Source organism: Coregonus clupeaformis, chromosome 17, assembly GCF_020615455.1.
Source record: "Coregonus clupeaformis isolate EN_2021a chromosome 17, ASM2061545v1, whole genome shotgun sequence".
Classification (NCBI taxonomy): Eukaryota; Metazoa; Chordata; class Actinopteri; order Salmoniformes; family Salmonidae; genus Coregonus; species Coregonus clupeaformis.
In genome coordinates, this window is record NC_059208.1 from 25,401,273 (window position 1) to 25,425,455 (window position 24,183).

The 24,183-nt window shown below is 44.3% G+C and overlaps 1 protein-coding gene across 2 annotated transcripts in view; it reads left to right on the forward strand.

Moving 5' to 3' along the window:
• LOC121542623 (protein Jumonji-like) overlaps positions 1–24,183 on the forward strand; it is a 103,472-nt gene that overhangs the window by 13,043 nt on the left and 66,246 nt on the right. For both annotated transcript variants that reach the window (XM_045226204.1, XM_045226205.1), the window contains exons 2-4: positions 11,254–11,383; positions 17,687–17,831; positions 19,621–19,793. In XM_045226204.1, the coding sequence (XP_045082139.1) occupies positions 11,254–11,383; positions 17,687–17,831; positions 19,621–19,793 (448 nt within the window). The remainder of the gene's footprint in view (positions 1–11,253; positions 11,384–17,686; positions 17,832–19,620; positions 19,794–24,183) is intronic.

Below are 24,183 nucleotides of genomic sequence, written 5' to 3' on the forward strand. Positions count from 1 at the left end.
AGTGTGAGGAGGATATTCAAAAAGGTGTGGAATAAACAGAATAAAAATGTTGGCTTGGTTTATTCATCACCTTCATTGTAGCTGCACTGAGATGACGGACGGATTGACACACACACACACACACACACACACACACACACACACACACACACACACACACACACACAGAACAGGACAGACGTCTATAAAACAGCTATTCTTTGTGGTCAGGCGCCATGCTCATTACCGGCTGACTAAATTGCTGACAGGAATTCAGAGGTCAGAGGTCAACAGTCCCCTTTGACCCCGGGGCTGGGAGGGGTGAGGAAGATTGAGTCCAGCAGACCAGACAAGACCAGCCTGAAGCAAGCAGAAGGGAGAGAAGTGCAGGCCACAAGGCGGTGGAGGGGGGGTCATAAGAGAGGTTGCATCCCAAATGGCACCCTACTCCAATTATAGTGCACTACTTTTGACCAGGGCCCATAAAGTGCACTACGTTTGACCAGAGCCAGCTCAAACATAGTGCACTCACTATATAGTGAATAGGGTGCCATCTGGGAGGCAGACAGAGACTCTCCGGGTGGTATTGTATTGTATAGTCATTATCTAAGGCCCAGATTAAATTAAATCATTCCTACAGACCCAGGTTCGATCCCGAGCTGTATCAAAACCGGCCGTGATCGGGAGTCCCATAGGGCGGCACACAATTGGCCCAGCGTCGTCCGGGTTAGGCTCATCGCGCTCTAGCGAATCCTTGTGGTGGGCCGGGCGCCTGCAGGCTGACCTCTGTCGTTAGGTGAACGGTGTTTCCTCCGACACATTGGTGCGGCTGGCTTCCGGGTTAAGCGGGCGGGTGTTAAGAATTTCTAAATATACATCCCAAATGGCACCCTATTCCATATAGGCCTCCGGTCAAAAGTAGGGCACTATAAAGGGAACAATCCTTTCATATCTCTCTCTGCATCAAACTACATTACAGTGTGTGTTTGTGTTTCTGACTGTTCTATTGATTCTGACGGAGCGGTGTGTGCTGTGGTCTCACACTGTGTGGACTGGAAAGATCCAGTTCTGTTAAGGCTGGTGAAATTAGGCCATGTTTGTCATTTTGGCTCAGCAGCAGCACCCTTAACTCTTCAGCTGCCACAGGAACATGTGCAGTTACGCTGAGCCAAAAGCAACTGGCACAGTGCCGGGGGTCAATCTCATTCCAACTCAGTTAACTCAGGACAGGGAATTTACATTCAATTCACAAATGTAGTGACAATTATTGGTCATTTTCAGTTCATGAATTGCTTTTTAATCCTATATTGGAGGGACTGTCTGTCTGTCTGTCTGCCTGTTTGATTAAGATGATTAAGATCTTCTAACCCACAGAGAGAGAGAGAAAGAGAGAGACCTGGCTCTCAAGAGAAGACAGGCTATGTGCACACTGCCCACAAATTGAGGTGGAAACTGAGCTGCACTTCCTAACCTCCTGCCAAATGTATGACCATATTAGAGACACATATTTCCCTCAGATTACAGCGATCCACAAAGAATTCGAAAACAAACCCAATTTTGATAAACTCCCTTATCTACTGGGTGAAAAACCAGTGTGCCATCACAGCTGCAAGATTTGTGACCTGTTGCCACAAGAAAAGGGCAACCAGTGAAGAACAAACACCATTGTAAATACAACCCATATTTATGTTTATTTATTTTCCCATTTGTACTTTAACTATTTGCACATTGTTACAACACTGTATATATACATAATATGACATTTGAAATGTCTTTATTCTTTTGAAACTTCTGAGTGTAATGTTTACTGTTAATATTTATTTCACTTTTGTTTACTATCTACTTCACTTGCTTTGACAATGTTAACATACGTTTCCCATGCCAATAAAGCCCTTCAATTAAAATTGAAATTGAGTGTCACGATCGCTTACAGACGGGACGGACCAAGGCGCAGCGTGATATGCGTACATGTTTATTTTAATTATAAACACAACGACAAACCAAAAAACGAAACGTGAAGTCCAAGGTACACAAACAAAACATACCTACACGGAACAAGATCCCACAACCCACTAGTGCCAATAGGCTGCCTAAGTATGGTCCCCAATCAGAGACAACGAGCGACAGCTGCCTCTGATTGGGAACCACACCGGCCAACATAGATCTAGACATACTAGAACTACAACATAGAAATACACCACATAGAAACTACACACCCTGACTCAACATATACGAGTCCCCTGAGTCAGGGCGTGACAGTACCCCCCCCCCCAAAGGTGCGGACTCCGACCGCGCAACATAAGCATAACAGGGTAGGGGCCGGGTGGGCATTCCGCCTCGGAGGCGGATCCGGCTCAGGGCGTGACGACCTCTCACTCTTCGCCTCCCTGTTGCACCCCTGGTCTGGTCTAGACCTCGGCGCGTTGCTTCCCCTCTCCTTCCTCCCACGATACTCCAAGCCCTGTCTGGACCCTGGTGTGGGAGACCCCGAACCTGGAGAGGGGCTGACGTCTGGGTCTGGATTGGAGCCGCTGACCGGAGCTGGACCGGGCACCGGTGGAGCGGACTGCTCAGGCTCCGGACTGGAGCCGCTGCCCGGAGCTGGATTGGGCACCGGTGGAGTGGACTAATCTGGCTCCGGAGTGGAGCCGCTGACCGGAGCTGGATCAGGCACCGGTGGAGCGGATTGCTCTGGCTCCGGAGTGGAGCAGCTGACCGGAGCTGAACTGGGCACCGGTGGAGCGGACTGCTCTGGCTCGAGTAGAGCAGCTGACCGGTGCCGAACCAGGCACCGGTGGAACGGGCCCGGCCGTGCCGGACTGGACACACGCACCACTGGCTTGGTGCGAAGAGCAGGAACAGGCCGGACCGGGCTGGCGACGCGCACCACTGGCTTGGTGCGAGGGACAGGAACAGGCCGGACCGGGCTGGCGACGCGCACCACTGGCTTGGTGCGAGGGGCAGGAACAGGCCGGACCGGGCTGGCGACGCGCACCACTGGCTTAGTGCGGGGAGCAGGAACGGGCCGGACCGGACTGGCGACACGCACCACTTGCTTGGTGCGAGGAGCGGGACTGGGTTCCTTTATTAACCCCCGCTCCATCTGCTGCCTAACCAGCTCCTCTCGCCGTGCCTCTACACTTTCCTTCTCCCTTTTAGCCTCCTGTAGCCTCGTCATCCACCCCGTGTGCCCCCCCAAAAATGTTTCTTGGGGTTGCCTCTCGGGTCTCCGTCGTCGGCACGGTTGGCGCCGTTTCACCTCTCCTGCCTGGGCATCTACCTTCGCCCATGGCCCTTTCCCGGCAAATATCTCCTCCCATGACCACCATTTGCCCACCTGTGACATGGCTATTCGCTCTTCCTGGGCACGCTGCTTGGTCCTCGTTTGGTGGGATCTTCTGTCACGATCGCTTACAGACGGGACGGACCAAGGCGCAGCGTGATATGCATACATGTTTATTTTAATTATAAACACAACGACAAAACAAGAAACGAAACGTGACGTCCAAGGTACACAAACAAAACATACCTACCAGGAACAAGATCCCACAACCCACTAGTGCCAATAGGCTGCCTAAGTATGGTCCCCAATCAGAGACAACGAGCGACAGCTGCCTCTGATTGGGAACCACACCGGCCAACATAGATCTAGACATACTAGAACTACAACATAGAAATACACCAGATAGAAACTACACACCCTGACTCAACATATACGAGTCCCCTGAGTCAGAGCGTGACATTGAGAGAGAGACAGAGAGAGATAGCGAGCGAGAGAGATAGAGAGAGACAGAGAGAGATAGTGAGATAGAGACTTCTGAGTGTAATGTTTACTGTTAATATTTATTGTTTATTTCACTTTTGTTTACTATCTACTTCACTTGCTTTGGCAATGTTAACACACGTTTCCCATGCCAATAAAGCCCTTAAATTGAATTGAAATTGAAATTGAATAGAGAGCGAGAGAGATAGATAGCGAGAGAGAGAGAGAGAGAGAAAAAAGAGAAAAAAGAGAGAGAGAAAAAGAGAGAGAGAGAGAAAAAAAGAGAGAAAGACAGAGAGAGAGACAGAGAGAGAGAGAGAAAGAGAGAGAGAGAGAGAGAGAGAGAGAGAGAGAGAAAGAAAGAGAGAGAGAGAAAAAAGAGAGAGAGAGAAAAAGAGAGAGAGAGAAAAAAAGAGAGAGAGAAAGACAGAGAGAAAGAGAGAGAGAGACAGAAAGAGAGAGAGAGAGAGAGAGAGAGAGAGAGAGGGAGAGAGAGAGAGAGAGAGAGAGAGAGAGAGAGAGAGAGAGAGAGAGAGAGAGAGAGAGAGAGAAAGAAAGAAAGAAAGAAAGAAAGAAAGAAAGAAAGAAAGAAAGAAAGAAAGAAAGAAAGAAAGAAAGAAAGAAAGAAAGAAAGAAAGAAAGAAAGAGAAAGAGAAAAAGAGAAAAAAGAGAGAGGGGCTGAGCAGCATGTTTAGCACTTTGACTTCAGTCTCTGGGGGACTGTCTGTCTAGTGACTGGCTTAGTCCCAAACAGCACCCTATTTCCTATTTAGTGCACTGCTGGTCAAAAGTAGTGCACTATACAGTGCATTTGGAAAGTATTCAGACCCCTTGACTTTTTCCACATTTTGTTACGTTACAGCCTTATTCTAAAATGGATTAAATATTTTTCCTCATCAATCTACACACAACACCACATAATGACAAAACAAAAACAGTTTTTTAGAAATGTTTGCAAATGTATTAACAATAAAAAACAGAAATACCTTATTTACATAAGTATTCAGACCCTTTGCTATGAGACTCGAAATTGAGCTCAGGTGCATCCTGTTTCCATTGATCGTCCTTGAGATGTTTCTACAACTTGATTGGAGTCCACCTATGGTAAATTCAATTGATTGGACATGATTTGGAAAGGCACACCTGCCTATATAAGGTCCCACAGTTGACAGTGCATGTCAGAGCAAAAACCAAGCCATGAGGTCGAAGGAATTGTCCGTAGAGCTCCGAGATAGGATTGTGTCGAGGCACAGATCTGGGGAAGGGTACCAAAAAATGTCTGCAGCATTGAAGGTCGCCAATAACACAGTGGCCTCCATCATTCTTAAATGGAAGAAGTTTGGAACCACCAAGACTCTTCCTAGCGCTGGCCGCCCGGCCAAACTGAGCATTCGGGGTAGAAGGGCCTTGGTCAGTGAGGTGACGAAGAACCCGATGGTCACTCTGACTGAGCTCCAGAGTTCCTCTGTGGAGATGGGAGAACCTTCCAGAAGGACAACCATCTCTGCAGCACTCCACCAATCAGGCATTTATGGTAGAGTGGCCGGACGGAAGCCACTCCTCAGTAAAAGGCACATGACTGCCCGCTTTGAGTTTGCCAAAAGGCACCTAAGGACTCTCAGACCATGAGAAACAAGATTATCTGGTCTGATGAAACCAAGATTGAACTCTTTGGCCTGAATGCCAAGCGTCACGTCTGGAGGAAACCTGGCACCATCCCTACGGTGAAGCATGGTGGTGGCAGCATCATGCTGTGGGGATGTTTTTCAGCGGCAGGGACTGGGAGACTAGTCAGGATCGAGGGAAAGATGAACGAAGCAAAATACAGAGAGATCCTTGATGACAACCTGCTCCAGAGTGCTCAGGACATCAGACTGGGGCGAAGGTTCACCTTCCAACAGGGAAATGACCTTAAGCACACAGCCAAGTCAACGCAAGAGTGGCTTCAGGACAAGTCTCTGAATGTCCATGAGTGGCCCAGCCAGAGCCCCGACTTGAACCTGATTGAACATCTCTGGAGAGACCTGAACATAGCTGTGAAGCAACGCTCCCCATCCAACCTGACAGAGCTTGAGAGGATCTGCAGAGAAGAATGGGAGAAACTCCCCAAATACAGGTGTGCCAAGCTTGTAGGGTCATACTCAGTTTTTTATTTTTAATAAATTAGCAAACATTTTTAAATGCATGTTTTTGCTTTGTCATTATGAGGTATTGTGTGTAGATTTATGAGGATAAAAAATAAATAATACATTTGAGAATAAGGCTGTAACGTAACAACATTTGTAAAAAGTCAAGGGGTCTGAATACTTTCCGAATGCACTGTATAAGGAATAGGGTGCCATTTGGGATGCAGCCTCAGTCTAGGCTGTTGTTGAACAGTGTTGAACAGCCTGAAATGCAGGATTTTTCCCCTCCATGATATCTGCCAGATGACTAGCTACACTTGCTCAAGGGGTGATTCAGAGGTGATGGTTATTTATAGCTGTGGCATTTCATGAGATCAAGTGCAAAGTGTTCATAAATAAAACAGGCTCTGGGTTAGTTAGGTACTCCCTGAAGGAGTTGATCTGGTTCAGTCTAGATTCCTGGGTAATATGAAGGATTCTCTGGGACAGAAACACATGCCTACACGATACTATAAGTGTAAGGATCACATGACTTGACGTCTCACTCTTATGAGAGTGCTTTGGGAGAAAACTATATATAATGTATACCATTTAGCATACGCTAAAACATAAGTCTACTCTGTCATTGACACCACTGCTGAAACCCTAATTCACGCCTTTATTTATCACGCCTGGACTACTGCAACGCCATTCTCAACGGACTCCCCGCCAAAACACTGGACAGAATTCAACATATTCAAAATTCAGCTGCATGAGTCCTCACACACACCAGACCTTGGGATCACATCTTATCTCCCTCACTAACTTTAAGCGTCAGTTGTCAGAGCAGCTTATCGATCACTGCACCTGCACACAGCCATTCTGAAATTAGCCCACCCAACTACCTCATCCCCATATTGTTATTTATTTTGCTCATTTGCACCCCAGTATCTCTATTTGCACATCATCTTTTGTACATCTATCATTCCAGTATTAATACGAAATTGTAACTATTTTGCACTATGGCCTATTTATTGCCTTACCTCCATAACGTACTACATTCGCACACACTGTATATATATTTTCTGTTGTATTTTTGACTTTATGTTTTGTTTACCACCTATGTAACTCTGTGTTGTTGTTTTTATCACACTGCTTTGCTTTATCTTGGTCAGGTCGCAGTTGAAAATGAGAACTTGTTCTCAACTGGCTTACCTGGTTAAATAAAGGTTAAAAAATTAAAAAAATTATCCTCTGTCTAGTTCACTTCCTGGTTAGTCTGTCATCATGTTTAGTGTTCTCCATGGTTAGTCTGTCATCATGTTTAGTGTTCTCCATGGTTAGTCTGTCATCAAGTTTAGTGTTCTCCATGGTTAGTCTGTCATCATGTTTAGTGTTCTCCAGGGTTAGTCTGTCATCATGTTTAGTGTTCTCCATGGTTAGTCTGTTTACTTATATTTTATCCTGCCAATTTTCTTGTGTATGTAAAGTGACTTTGGGTGTCGTGAAAAGCACGGACACAGTACTGTAAGTGTGAAGATTACCAGCCTGGTGTCATAGACTAAACGTAGCATAGTACATGTAAATCCGGGACACTAACATTTGTACGAAATGTTACGATTGGTATGGTTACATAAGACAGATGGTTACTTAAGGCAAAAACTGAAGTAAGGTGGTTGGGTGGGCGTATAACGAGAATGTCTCGCAGTCCAAAGGTTGCAAATTAGAATCTCATCACGGACAACTTTAGCATTTTAGCTAATTAGTAACTTTTCAACTACTTACTACTTTTTAACAACTTTTCAACTACTTAGCATGTTAGCTAGCCCTTCCCCTAACCCTAACCATTTTAGCTAACCCTTCCCTTAACCCTAACCTTAACCCTTTTAGTTAACCCTTCTCCTAACCTTAACCCTTTAACCTAACTCCTTAACTTAATCTTAACCCTAACCCCTAACCCCGAGCCTAGCGAACGTTAGCCAGCTAGCTAACGTTAGCCACCTAGCCAGAATTCGTAACATATAATATGAATTGTAAATCGTAACATACAGTATCATACAAAATGGGTGATGGACATCCACAAATTAATACATACCATACGAAACGTAACATATCATACTAAATGGAGAGTCTGGGATTTACGTACAGAATAATATGAAATGCTCTGAGACCAGGTTGAGATCACATGACTTGATGTCTTACTCTTATGAGAGTGCTTTGGGAGAAAACAATGTATAATGTATAACATTTAGCAGACGCTAAAACACACGTCTACACAGCACTGTGCGTGTGAAGATTGCATGTTTTTTAGGCTAGCTTGATCACTCCCACTCTTATAAGAGAAAAGCCTGAAGAAGCTCCTTGTAATGATACTGTAGCCCACTCATTTCTGCTGGGACATTCAGCAGGCTACTGTTGTCACTCATTTCTGCTGGGACATTCAGCAGGCTACTGTTGTCACTCATTTCTGCTGGGACATTCAGCAGGCTACTGTTGTCACTCATTTCTGCTGGGACATTCAGCAGGCTACTGTTGTCACTCATTTCTGCTGGGACATTCAGCAGGCTACTGTTGTCACTCATTTCTGCTGGGACATTCAGCAGGCTACTGTTGTCACTCATTTCTGCTGGGACATTCAGCAGGCTACTGTTGTCACTCATTTCTGCTGGGACATTCAGCAGGCTACTGTTGTCACTCATTTCTGCTGGGACATTCAGCAGGCTACTGTTGTCACTCATTTTTGCTGGGACATTCAGCAGGCTACTATTATCACTGTGTTGAGAAGGACTTGACATATTGGCTAAAGGCCAGAAGGATTTTTATTACCTGTGTGTGTGTGTGTGTGTGTGTGTGTGTGTGTGTGTGTGTGTGTGTGTCAGGTGTGTGTGTGTGTGTGTGTGTGTATGTGTGTGTGTGTGTGTGTGTGTGTGTGTGTGTGTGCATGTGTGATGTCACAAAGACTCTGATTCATGGTCATCATGGTGTGGCTCTGTCACTCCAAGAAACTCCTTCGCTGCAGCAGCATTGCTACAGTAAACGTGAAAGGAATTCTTAGACACAGTGCTATATGGGATTTTCAATGTGAGTGTGTGCATCCGTGTGTGGTGTGAGTGTGTGTGTGTGTGTGTCCGTCTGTTTGTGTGAGTGTGTCAGTGTGTCGGTGTGTGTGTAGAGATGTGGGTCATGCGGTTCAGCTGGAATAGCCTACATATGTGGAACAGGAAGAGGGGAGATCCACACAGGAACAGCTTCTGGAGGAGGAATGTATGCTGTTCAAACACTGTAGCTTGCGTCCCAAATAGCACCCAGAGCCCAATGGTCAAAAGTAGTGCACTATATAAGGAATAGGGTGCCATTTGGGACACGACCGACAGGCAATGTGTGCTATAATAACACAACCCAGCCTGTTGGAAACCCTCTCTGACACGTGCCCTATGGCTTCTCTCTCATAGATGATATCAAGTTTCAACAGCATTTCATATCAAGTATTTGTAATGACTCTCTTTTTGTACTGGCTGGCCTTGACTGGTGCTTAGTTAGACTTACTACTGTGGTGCCGGGGCTTGAGTCTCAAGACAGATACACCGCACAGGATGCATTAGTCTAAATGATGCATGCATTACCGTAAGTGTTGTTTTGGGTTCATTTCCACTTTGTCAGTACACAGATGAAAGTTGACTAGCTGAGAGAGAGAGAGAAAAACCCCACGTTCAATTTGGTGCTCTCCAGCTGAACAAATACTATTTCAAACTGACTTTTGACCAGAGCCCTGGGTGTGATTTGGGACATAACCTGAGCGATGAAAGCCTGTGATTTATAGAACAAAAACCCAGCAGTGAGACCAGGGTTGTGTCCCAAATGGCACCCTATTCCCTACATAGTGCACTACTTTTGACCAAAGCCCTATGGGCCCTGGTCAAAAGTAGTGCACTATATAGGGAACAGGGTGCCATTTTGGACGTAGCCCAGCTCTGAAGTCACACACAGGTAGGCTGCCTGACTGCCTGCCATACATCTTACCCAGGGTATTGCTTCAATGCTTTGTTCCTGAAAAGCTCTCTGGGTAATTTCTGCATCCAAGGTCCAATGGGAGGAGATGTGTAGAGCAAGGCTATGTCCCAAATAGTACCCTATTTCCTACATAGTGCACTACTTTTGACCAAGGTCCATAGAGCTCTGGTAAAAAGTAGTGCACTATATAGGGAATAGGGTGACATTTGGGACGCAACCCCCACAACTGAAAGGGACCCACTCTGTGTAGGACTGGATCAGCTCAAGGTGACAGGTATTGGTATTTTGGTATTTTATTAGGATCTCCATTAGCTGTTGCAAAAGTAGCAGCTACTCTTCCTGGGGTCCACACAAAACATGAAACATTACCTAATACAGAACATTAACAGACAAGAACAGCTCAAGGACAGAACTACATACACTTTAAAAGCACACGTAGCCTACATATCAATAGATACACACAAAATATCTAGGTCAAATACGGGAGAGGCGTTGTGCCGTGAGGTGTTGCTTTATCTGTTTTTTGAAACCAGGTTTGCTGTTCATTTGAGCAAGATGAGATGGAACGGAGTTCCATGCAATCATGGCTCTATATAATACTGTATGCTTTCTTGAATTTGTTCTGGATTTGGGTACTGTGAAAAGTGTGTGTGTCAGTGCTGCGTGTAAGTTGACTGTGCAAACAATTTGGAATTTCCAACACATTGTTTCTTATAAAAAATAAGAAGTGATGCAGTCAGTCTCTTCTCTACCTTTAGCCAGGAGAGACTGGCATGCATAGTATTTATATCAGCCCTCTGATTACAGTGAAGAGCATGACGTGCTGCTCTGTTCTGGGCCAGCTGCAGCTTAACTAGGTCTTTGTTTGCAGCACTTGATCACATGACTGGACAATGATCAAGATAAGATAAAACTAGAGCCTGCAGGACTTGCTTTGACAGGGACAAATGAAAGCATTATATTATATGACTAATTGTTGGCTCTTACCTGGCCCAGTGTGTGTGTGTGTGTGTGTGTGTGTGTGTGTGTGTGTGTGTGTGTGTGTGTGTGTGTGTGTGTGTGTGTTAGGCCATAGATACTGCAGAGCATTGTTGACTTCTGCAGTTTTTCACATCTTGCACTGTCAGAAGAAATCAGTTCCATCCACTGAATGGATTCAGTGGCGTGAAAGGTTTCAGCCTAATATGGCACCCTATTCCCTATATAGTGCACTACTTTTGACCAGGGCTGATAGGGCTCTGGTCCAAAGTAGTGCACTATATAAGGAATAAGGGTGCCAGTTTGGGACATACACAAGTTGTGAAAACAGTTATGATGTTCTTCCCTCTCTGAGACCTTGGCGTTGCTACAGTAAGCCCACATTGCTAACCCTGTCTGTCCCGCTTCCTTTCTCAGGACGACAGCGATGGGATCCCATGGTTAGAGGAGCGCGAGGTGAGGAAGGTGCTTTACCTTTCCCTGAAGGAGTTTAAGAACACCCAGAGGAACAAGGTGACAGATGGCCTCGGCACAGGAAATATCAATGGTGAGTCTCTCGCCTGGAGCTCTGATCGTCACAATGGTCACATACCAAATGGCACCCTATTCCCTATATAGTGCACTACTTTTGACCAGAGCCCTATGGGAGAAAATGGTGCCATTTGGGAGGAAGCCTTTGTCAGTGGGACTTCAACAATAGCCTGCAGTACCTTACAAATGACAATTGTGTTGACTGTTTCTTTTTCTAACACATCCACAGCATGCAAATGGTTCTCCAGCACAGTTAGTTTCTTTAGCCTCATTAAACCAGCCAGACCAAATTCTGTTTCACTTAACGAAATGTGAGTGCAGCGGGTAGTCTGGTTCCATGAGGATAGAAGAAGTGAGAAAGAATAGGCTAATTTTGGTATTCACAAATACATGTTATACCTCCTTGTGAAATAGCCTCCTGTTCATATAGTACAATATTATAATTTTCCAACCTGGCCTATCCAGGTAAACACCTCGGGACCTGGCCTATCCAGGTAAACACCACAGGACCTGGCCTATCCAGATAAACACCACAGGACCTGGCCTATCCAGGTAAACACCACAAGACCTGGCCTATCCAGGTAAACACCACAGGACCTGGCCTATCCAGGTAAACACCACAGGACCTGGCCTATTCAGGTAAACACCAGTGGACCTGGCCTATCCAAGTAAACACCACAGGACCTGGCCTAACCAGGTAAACACCACAGGACCTGGCCTATCCAGGTAAATACCACAGGACCTGGCCTATCCAAGTAAACACCACAGGACCTGGCCTATCCAGGTAAACACCACAGGACCTGGCCTATCCAAGTAAACACCAGAGGACCTGGCCTATCCAAGTAAACACCACAGGACCTGGCCTATCCAGGTAAACACCACAGGACCTGGCCTATCCAGGTAAACACCACAGGACTTGGCCTATCCAGGTAAACACCACAGGACCTGGCATATCCAGGTAAACACCACAGGACCTGGCCTATCCAGGTAAACACCACAGGACCTGGCCTATCAGGTAAACACCTGTCACGAGAATTTCTATCTCTAATTAATCAAACTTAATGCTCTGAATAATTCCCAGAGGGTGTAAATTCTCTGGTTTAATCATGAATTAAACAAAGGTCCGCAACCAGCAAGAATGATCTGTATTTTTAATCATGGAGAGCTCTGGCGCCAAAAAACATACATACAGCTTTTATATCCCTTGACACACAAAGGCACTTTGCTCCGCCCACCTATAAACCGTTTCTTAGTCCCCTTCACCCTGGAATGCTTTCAACAGTTTCTAACTCCCCCCCCTCTGTTAGTGGGTTGACACTACATTATAACTCTAACACCGTTCACACATTTATACTGTATTTGGGGTGAAATCCTTTAGTAATTATTCTTAAAATACAAATGAATCTATCAACACCACAGGACCTGGCCTATCCAGGTAAACACCACAGGACCTGGCCTATCCAGACAAACACCAGAGATGGATGGATATAGAGTATTCTGAGCAGGCAGGAGAAAGGCTTTAGACTGTTTTATGCGAAAGCAAAGATGAAAGGATTCAGTCTTTCTAACAACACACCTACACATTCAGAGTCAGACAGGCTCTAAACACTTAGGATGCATCTCAAATGGAACCCTATTCCCCATATGTAGTGTACTACTTTTGACCACGACCCGTAGAGTTGTGGTTCACTATAAAAGGAATAGGGTACCATTTGGGATGCACACCTAGACACAAACTAACGGTAGAAAAGCATCATGCTATTCAGACAGGCTCTAAAGACAAAATACACTCATCTGGGAACAACACAAATGGAGCAGGAAGTGAACGCTGCATACACAATTAGATGCTTCCAGTTAGGCTTTTCTTCTCTGGCTGTTTACCCACAGTAACATCTATTCTCTGGCCATTTACCCACAGTAACATCTATTCTCTGGCCGTTTACCCACAGTGATAAGATGGGAGGGAATTCCTCTTTTCCCTGCTTGCGTTCCAAATGGCACCATTTTCCCTATTTAGGCCCTTTTCCCTATGGGTCCTGGTCAAAAGTAGTGCACTATGTAGGGAATAGGGTGCCATTTGGGACGCATCCCTCTTTTCCCTTTGTTCACTTTCTGTTCAGACTATCTTCTGACATTTGTGACTGATTGGCATTTGAGTCAAGATATGAAGTGCTGTGCTCAACTTAGCCTATCCACGATGCCACTCCAGGCCACTTCTGAACCTCAGCAGGAATCTCCCTGTGCAAGGAAGAGGAGGAGGCTATTATTATCTCTGGGTTTAACACCGCTAAGAGCCAACGCACGGCATTCCTGCACAGAAAATATAATATTTACACACAAATATCTAATATCTCAAATATATTTTTTGAATTCTCAAAAAGTGCTAATGTCTCAGATTAATTCTCAAGGCAGACTAGATTAGATTAGATTTCTGTGTAATCACTTTTCCTCCTTTTTCCCCTTTCCTATGTGCACTATTCATTTGCACTCATCCACTCATCTACTTGTACTCTTCTACCCGGCACAACCAGAAGAGGACTGGCCACCCCTCAGAGCCTGGTTCCTCTCTAGGTTTCTTCCTAGGTTCCTGCCTTTCTAGGGAGTTTTTCCTAGCCACCGTGCTTCTACATCTGCATTGCTTGCTGTTTGGGGTTTTAGTTTGGGTTTCTGTATAGCACTTTGTGACATCTGCTAATGTGAAAAGGGCTTTATAAATACATTTCATTGATTGATTGATCATGCCAATCATTTGTACAGCTTGAACCCTCAACCTTCTGGCCTGAAGCCCAGAGCACCATCGACTGTACCATAGAAGCCTGCTCCTTTACACGATAGATAGAAGAATATCAAACATAGTAAACAAGTCAGCAAATTGTCAGAAGCAATGAGCTCATGAACATTGACCCTAGATCTCCATTACTACCGGCATGCAAACTCACATTATTCATCCTCTGGACAAAAGCTATGCAAGATCCCCATTCCCAGTGTTAGACTAGTGCTGTGCTAATTTCAGTTGTCTTATTTCTCTAGACAGTTCAATGGGCCATTAGGAATATTATCATTCTGCCATGATTACAGTGAATATCTGTTAGTAAAGTACATAATGCCTTGGATAATGCCCCCTTCTGTGGCTTTTACTGTGGCCTGCCTGTCTGATTAATTTCTCTCTAATGGACTCTCTTACACACACACACACACACACACACACACACACACACACACACACACACACACAGCAAGAGACACACACACACACACAGAGTCACATGCACACACACACGCAGAGAGAAAGACACACACACACATACACACACAGAGTCAAATGCACACACACACACAGAGACACACACACACGCAGAGAGAGACAGACACACATACACACACATGCACACACGCAGAGAGAGAGACACACACACACATACACACACACACACACAGAGAGACACATGCACACACACACGCAGAGAGAGACACATTCACACACGCAGTCGCGCGCAAACACACAAACATACACAGGCACGTGCACACACACACGCACACACACACACAGGCATACACGCACACACACAGACAGACAGAGTGAGTCTGATTGTCACTCTTACAGCATTAAAGCGCTCTAACATTCAGCTAAGTATCCCTCAGTTCATTATCAATGGGACCGCAGGCAAATCAGTACCTGGTGTTCTGTTACAGGAAGGAGCCATTCCCTGACAAATGGCACCCTATTCCCTATATAGTGCATTACTTTTTACCAGAGACCTATTGGCCCTGGTCAAAGTAGTGCACTAAATAGGGAATAGGGTGTCATTTGGGACGCAGACACTGTGAGCAGACCCAAGTACAGCAACACTGAAGGATGACTTCTGTTTCTGTGTTCGCTGCATGTATTTACAGTGGGGAAAAAAAGTATTTAGTCAGCCACCAATTGCGCAAGTTCTCCCACTTAAAAAGATGAGAGAGGCCTGTAATTTTCATCATAGGTACACGTCAACTATGACAGACAGAATGAGAAAAAAAAATCCAGAAAATCACATTGTAGGATTTTTAATGAATTTATTTGCAAATTATGGTGGAAAATAAGTATTTGGTCAATAACAAAAGTTTCTCAATACTTTGTTATATACCCTTTGTTGGCAATGACACAGGTCAAACGTTTTCTGTAAGTCTTCACAAGGTTTTCACACACTGTTGCTGGTATTTTGGCCCATTCCTCCATGCAGATCTCCTCTAGAGCAGTGATGTTTTGGTTGGCTGTCGCTGGGCAACACAGACTTTCAACTCCCTCCAAAGATTTTCTATGGGGTTGAGATCTGGAGACTGGCTAGGCCACTCCAGGACCTTGAAATGCTTCTTACGAAGCCACTCCTTCGTTGCCCGGGCGGTGTGTTTGGGATCATTGTCATGCTGAAAGACCCAGCCACGTTTCATCTTCAATGCCCTTGCTGATGGAAGGAGGTTTTCACTCAAAATCTCACGATACATGGCCCCATTCATTCTTTCCTTTACACGGATCAGTCGTCCTGGTCCCTTTGCAGAAAAACAGCCCCAAAGCATGATGTTTCCACCCCCATGCTTCACAGTAGGTATGGTGTTCTTTGGATGCAACTCAGCATTCTTTGTCCTCCAAACACGACGAGTTGAGTTTTTACCAAAAAGTTATATTTTGGTTTCATCTGACCATATGACATTCTCCCAATCCTCTTCTGGATCATCCAAATGCACTCTAGCAAACTTAAGACGGGCCTGGACATGTACTGGCTTAAGCGAGGGGACACGTCTGACACTGCAGGATTTGAGTCCCTGACGGCGTAGTGTGTTACTAATGGTAGGCTTTGTTACTTTGGTCCCAGCTCTCTGCAGGTCATTCACTAGGTCCCCCTGTGTGGTTCTGGGATTTTTGCTCACCGTTCTTGTGATCATTTTGACCCCACGGGGTGAGATCTTGCGTGGAGCCCCAGATCGAGGGAGATTATCAGTGGTCTTGTATGTCTTCCATTTCCTAATAATTGCTCCCACAGTTGATTTCTTCAAACCAAGCTGCTTACCTATTGCATGTTCAGTCTTCCCAGCCTGGTGCAGGTCTACAATTTTGTTTCTGGTGTCCGTTGACAGCTCTTTGGTCTTGACCATAGTGGAGTTTGGAGTGTGACTGTTTGAGGTTGTGGACAGGTGTCTTTTATACTGATAACAAGTTCAAACAGGTGCCATTAATACAGGTAACGAGTGGAGGACAGAGGAGCCTCTTAAAGAAGAAGTTACAGGTCTGTGAGAGCCAGAAATCTTGCTTGTTTGTAGGTGACCAAATACTTATTTTCCACCATCATTTGCAAATAAATTCATAAAAAATCCTACAATGTGATTTTCTGGATTTTTTTTCTCAATTTGTCTGTCATAGTTGACGTGTACCTATGATGAAAATTACAGGCCTCTCTCATCTTTTTAAGTGGGAGAACTTGCACAATTGCTGGCTGACTAAATACTTTTTTTCCCCACTGTATGTCCTCAACAACTTAGAACAATGATGAACAATGATGAATTACTTAGAACAATGGTGAACAATGACAGGGCTTTTGGTTTTGTTCAACCTGGATAGTTTGCTGGCTGTAGCCAGTGTTATTACAGTAGTAAATGCATCAGCCAAGTATAGCAAACCAGTGCTTAAAAAGTATATCAGATTTGAAATGTTTAATTGGTATTGGTACTAAAAAGATGTTAAACAATAATCACATTCAGTAACACCAGCTGTCTGTTTAGAATGAACAGAAACACAATTAGGAATGTTGAAAGGCAGTTTTCTTGCCAAGCCAGATTGCTTGCTGGTTTGGGATAATTTATTATGACTGCTTTTGCGTCTTGAGATATAACTGCATGGTTAAAAAGTGAAATGGCCATATGCGACATGGGATTGAATCCCACCCCTGACAGTTTCCTACTTTCTCTTTTTTTTTTTTTTAGTTTAATGGATGTAGGCTTAGCTATTGAATTTGATTCTGTCAGTTAGTGTCAGTTAATTTGATTCTGTCAGTTAGTGTCAGTTAATTTGATTCTGTCAGTTAGTGTCAGTTAGTTTGATTCTGTCAGTTAGTGTCAGTTAATTTGATTCTGTCAGGTAGTGTCAGTTAGTTTGATTCTGTCAGTTAGTGTCAGTTAATTTGATTCTGTCAGTTAGTGTCAGTTAGTTTGATTCTGTCAGTTAGTGTCAGTTAGTTTGATTCTGTCAGTTAGTGTCAGTTAGTTTGATTCTGTCAGTTAGTGTCAGTTAGTTTGATTCTGTCAGTTAGTGTTGATTGTAATTGATGTCCCTCTCCCTGACCAACAGGCTCTTTCCCACACAGCCATGGCTGCCGATCAGGACCAAAGGCAGGGCTACTGGCAGTCAACGGTAAAGCTGAGTGCTCACGCTGCTCGTCTCAAAGCAATGATGGCAGCAGCGAGTATTCAGGGGACGATCCAGTCAGAAAGAGGTGACCCCTCCCTGTATTACAATGTGGTTATACTGTGTTAAAGGGGCAATCTGGGATTGGTACATACATTTTTGGACTTTTACATTAATTATATATATTCATTGATTCTTGAATAATATAAGTTATAAATGCCTCATAAGCTTAGTTCAACGGTCTTACCCTATCAGAACCCAACATAAAAGCTTGTTTTACTCAGTACAGCAATATGTTATAGTGTTGTGATCTGAGTGTGTATGAGGACAGGAGGTTTGGACTGTTGTGGTCCTGGCACTGTGTTGCTGTTTGGACCAGGGATGGGCTGGTAAGAAGGGACGTTGTGTAGTCTATTGGCCTCCTGCTGTCCACCGGCTGTCTCCTATTGGCAGCCAATCAGACCGGGCTGTGTGACAGCCAGCTATCCTGTTGCTTCATTCTGTCAAGCCTAGATCTAATTAAAAATCAACCAATGTTTTTACAACTGTTTTTATCATATTAAAACAATCAAAAAGAACAGGCAGTGTTTGTGACAGTCTGTGTTTCTCTAACAGGCAGTGTTTCTGTGGTCCTGAAAGCAAAGCCCACCAAAAGACAGTGTTTGCGTTCCAAATGGCACCCTATTCCCTGCATAGTGCACTACTTTTGACCAGAGCTCTGGGGGTAGTATTGACCTAATTTAGTCATGAAGGAGATGCTGAGATCACACTTAGAGAGAGAGAGCTTATCAACTGAAGAGAGAGAGAGAGATAGCTTATCAACTGAAGAGAGAGAGGGAGCTTATCAACTGAAGAGAGAGAGAGAGAGCTTATCAACTGAAGAGAGAGAGAGAGCTTATCAACTGAAGAGAGAGAGGGAGCTTATCAACTGAAGAGAGAGAGAGAGAGCTTATCAACTGAAGAGAGAGAGAGAGAGAGCTTATCAACTGAAGAGAGAGAGAGCTTATCAACTGAAGAGAGAGAGAGCTTATCAACTGAAGAGAGAGAGGGAGCTTATCAACTGAAGAGAGAGAGAGAGCTTATCAACTGAAGAGAGAGAGGGAGAGCTTATCAACTGAAGAGAGAGAGAGAGAGCTTATCAACTGAAGAGAGAGAGAGAGCTTATCAACTGAAGAGAGAGAGGGAGCTTATCAACTGAAGAGAGAGAGAGAGAGAGAGAGCTTATCAACTGAAGAGAGAGAGGGAGCTTATCAACTGAAGCGAGAGAGAGAGAGCTTGTCACGATCGTCTAAGGAGGAGGACCAATGCGCAGCGTTGAAGGTGAACATATTTATTTAGAGAATGATCACACGATCAAAACAACAGACGATAACGTGATGTCTACGGTTGAACACAAACCAAATAAGAACAAGAAACCACAATGAATGAGTGCCAAACGGCTACCTAAGTATGACTCCCAATCAGAGACAACGAGCTACAGCCGTCTCTGATTGGGAGCCACCCTGGCCAACATAGAAAAGCAAAACTAGACCCACAACCTACAACACAAAACATAGAAACTAACACCCTGGCTCAACATACGAGAGTCCCCCGAGCCAGGGCGTGACAGAGCTTATCAACTGAAGCGAGAGAGAGAGAGCTTATCAACTGAAGCGAGAGAGAGAGAGCTTATCAACTGAAGGCAGGGATATTCTAATTACTTCCATTTATTGCCCCAATTAATCAATTGGTTCTTTGTAACAGCGTAATATTGATATCTGTCTAATCTCTTCTTAATCTGAGTCCCAGATGACACCCTATTCCCTATTCAGTGCACTGGTTTATGACCAGGGCCCATAGAATGTATATGTACAAATGTCTCTCCTCTCCCTTGCTAGACCGCGGCTGCAGGCTCAGAGGAAGTTTGCCCAGTCTCAGCCCAGCTCCCCCATTGCCACACCAGTCAAGCTGTCTGAGACCCTCCTGTCCCCCAGCCCCACCTCCCCCCTCAGCGACCTCACCAGACGCAAGCCCAAGACCGAGGACTTCCTCACCTTCCTCTGTTTACGAGGTGAGTGGCCTGCAACCTTTAGTTTTTATTGAACTTATCCAGGAAGTCCCATAGAGGTCAGAATACCTCTTTTACAAGGGAGACCTACTGCAATATAATCGGCTTCTGTGTACTTTCATGTCCAATCCCATTTTACAAGGGAGACCTACCACAATATAATGGGCTTCTGTGTACTTTCATGTCCAATCCCATTTTACACAAATGAACACATATCTATTGCAAAGTTCAGTTATGTGTTGAAGTGCTGTGTGTGTGTTCCCTCATGCACTGCTGTGACGTGGAGGGCACACGTGTTCAACAGTTTTAGTCGTGGGCTGACTTAGCAACCTGTCGTAGAAGCTTATTGGTCGATTGCGAACGGAACACATGAGCTCACAAGGAAGTAATGCGTCAATGTCATAAGCTAACGCATTAAGTAGTGCACTATGTAGGGAATAGGGTGCCACTTGGGACACAGGTTGGGTTTTATGATTGTGTTCCCTTTAACTGGCCTGTAACTGGGCTTAGTATTTAGAGTGTCTGGCCTGGCTCCAGTCCTAGTGTGGATCTGAATTACAGTCCATTATACTGTGGGTTGGCTTCCTCCTAACCTCAACCTCAACCACAAATCTCTTTTCCCCCTGACAGCTTCAGGTCCCAGACAGGCCTGAATGTGTCTCAGTGGCTTATCTCATTAATCTGGTGATGAAGGGGTTGGAATACCCAGTCAAACCAGACAAACACTGAAACTTGCATACCAAATCAGAGAATACATTCATGCCGATCTGTGTCTCTGTCTCTGTCACTTGTCAACATCGATACCTCCGCTGCTTGGTCTGGTGTTACACTGGTAGTGTAATGATATACAGTACATGGTCTGGTGTTACACTGGTAGTGTAATGATATACAGTACATGGTCTGGTGTTACACTGGTAGTGTAATGATATACAGTACATGGTCTGGTGTTACACTGGTAGTGTAATGATATACAGTACATGGTCTGGTGTTACACTGGTAGTGTAATGATATACAGTACATGGTCTGGTGTTACACTGGTAGTGTAATGATATACAGTACATGGTCTGGTGTTACACTGGTAGTGTAATGATATACAGTACACGGTCTGTTGTTACACTGGTAGTGTAATGATATACAGTACATGGTCTGGTGTTACACTGGTAGTGTAATGATATACAGTACATGGTCTGGTGTTACACTGGTAGTGTAATGATATACAGTACATGGTCTGGTGTTACACTGGTAGTGTAATGATATACAGTACATGGTCTGGTGTTACACTGGTAGTGTAATGATATACAGTACACAGTCTGTTGTTACACTGGTAGTGTAATGATATACAGTACATGGTCTGGTGTTACACTGGTAGTGTAATGATATACAGTACATGGTCTGGTGTTACACTGGTAGTGTAATGATATACAGTACACGGTCTGTTGTTACACTGGTAGTGTAATGATATACAGTACATACAGCCTACCATGAAACATACATCAACCACACATCATCCATCTATACATCAACCACACATAATCCGTTTATACATCAACCACACATCATCCGTCTATACATCAATCACACATCATCTGTCTATACATCAACCACACATCATCCATCCATACATCAACCACACATCATCCGTCTATACGTCAACCACACATCATCCGTCTATACATCAACCACACATCATCCATCTATACATCAATCACACATCATCCATTTATACATCAACCACACATCATCCGTCTATACATCAACCACACATCATCCGTCTATACATCAACCACACATCATCCGTCTATACGTCAACCACACATCATCCGTCTATACATCAACCACACATCATCCATCCATACATCAACCACACATCATCCGTCTATACATCAACCACACATCATCCGTCTATACATCAACCACACATCATCCGTCTATACATCAACCACACATCATCCGTCCATACATCAACCACACATCATCTGTCTATACATCAACCACACATCATCCGTCTATACATCAACCACACATCATCCGTCTATACATCAACCACACATCATCCATCCATACATCAACCACACATCATCCGTCTATACATCAACCACACATCATCCGTCTATACATCAACCACACATTATCCATTTATATATCAACCACACATCATCCATCTATACATCAACCACACATCATCCATCCATACATCAACCACACAACATCCATGTCTATATCAACCACACATCATCCATCTATACATCAACCACACATCATCCATCCATACATCAACCACACATCATCCATCAACTTCACATCATCCATCTATATATCAACCACACATCATCCATCCATACATCAATCTCATGGTTCATCACTGTTGCTTTGCCAGTTAGGTTAAACTGGGTTAATGACATTGAAGCATAAAGAATGTAAATGCTTCCTAAGAGTACCTTTTCTTTTCCTAGTCACAACCCCTCATCTAACAGTCAATCCTGTTCATTATTGTGGATGATTTAAACCATTTCCTTTATTATGCTTTATTAAGCCAATGATGAACAGTATAGTAGTGGAGTGTCAATGGAACAGTATAGTAGTGGAGTGTCAATGGAACAGTATAGTAGCACCAGCTGTTGACTGTGTTCCAAATGGCGCCCCATTCCCTATATACTGTGGGGGAAAAAAAGTATTTAGTCAGCCACCAATTGTGCAAGTTCTCCCACTTAAAAAGATGAGAGAGGCCTGTAATTTTCATCATAGGTACACATCAACTATGACAGACAAATTGAGGGAAAAAAATCCAGAAAATCATTGTAGGATTTGTAGGATTTTTAATGAATTTATTTGCAAATTATGGTGGAAAATAAGTATTTGGTCACCTACAAACAAGCAAGATTTCTGGCTCTCACAGACCTGTAATTTCTTCTTTAAGAGGCTCCTCTGTCCTCCACTCGTTACCTGTATTATGGCATCTGTTTGAACTTGTTATCAGTATAAAAGACACCTGTCCACAACCTCAAACAGTCACACTCCAAACTCCACTATGGCCAAGACCAAAGAGTTGTCAAAGGACACCAGAAACAAAATTGTAGACCTGCACCAGGCTGGGAAGACTGAATCTGCAATAGGTAAGCAGCTTGGTTTGAAGAAATCAACTCTGGGAGCAATTATTAGGAAATGGAAGACATACAAGATCACTGATAATCTCCCTCGATCTGGGGCTCCACGCAAGATCTCACCCCGTGGGGTCAAAATGATCACAAGAACGGTGAGCAAAAATCCCAGAACCACACGGGGGGACCTAGTGAATGACCTGCAGAGAGCTGGGACCAAAGTAACAAAGCCTACCATCAGTAACACACTATGCCGCCAGGGACTCAAATCCTGCAGTGCCAGACGTGTCCCCCTGCTTAAGCCAGTACATGTCCAGGCCCGTCTGAAGTTTGCTAGAGTGCATTTGGATGATCCAGAAGAGGATTGGGAGAATGTCATATGGTCAGATGAAACCAAAATATAACTTTTTGGTAAAAACTCAACTCGTCGTGTTTGGAGGACAAAGAATGCTGAGTTGCATCCAAAGAACACCATACCTACTGTGAAGCATGGGGGGTGGAAACATCATGCTTTGGGGCTGTTTTTCTGCAAAGGGACCAGGACGACTGATCTGTGTAAAGGAAAGAATGAATGGGGCCATGTATCGTGAGATTTTGAGTGAAAACCTCCTTCCATCAGCAAGGGCATTGAAGATGAAACGTGGCTGGGTCTTTCAGCATGACAATGATCCCAAACATACCGCCCGGGCAACGAAGGAATGGCTTCGTAAGAAGCATTTCAAGGTCCTGGAGTGGCCTAGCCAGTCTCCAGATCTCAACCCCATAGAAAATCTTTGGAGGGAGTTGAAAGTCTGTGTTGCCCAGCGACAGCCAACCAAAACATCACTGCTCTAGAGGAGATCTGCATGGAGGAATGGGCCAAAATACCAGCAACAGTGTGTGAAAACCTTGTGAAGACTTACAGAAAACGTTTGACCTGTGTCATTGCCAACAAAGGGTATATAACAAAGTATTGAGAAACTTTTGTTATTGACCAAATACTTATTTTCCACCATAATCTGCAAATAAATTCATAAAAAATCCTACAATGTGATTTTCTGGAATTTTTTTTCTCATTTTGTCTGTCATAGTTGACGTGTACCTATGATGAAAATGACAGGCCTCTCTCATCTTTTTAAGTGGAAGAACTTGCACAATTGGTGGCTGACTAAATACTTTTTTTCCCCACTGTACTACTTTTGACTAGTGCACTATATAGGGAATAGGGTGCCATTTGGGATGTAACCGTTGTGTTTTAAAGCAGTGCTTTCCAACTGACCAACTAATCTTTCACACAGACATGACTTCATATGCAC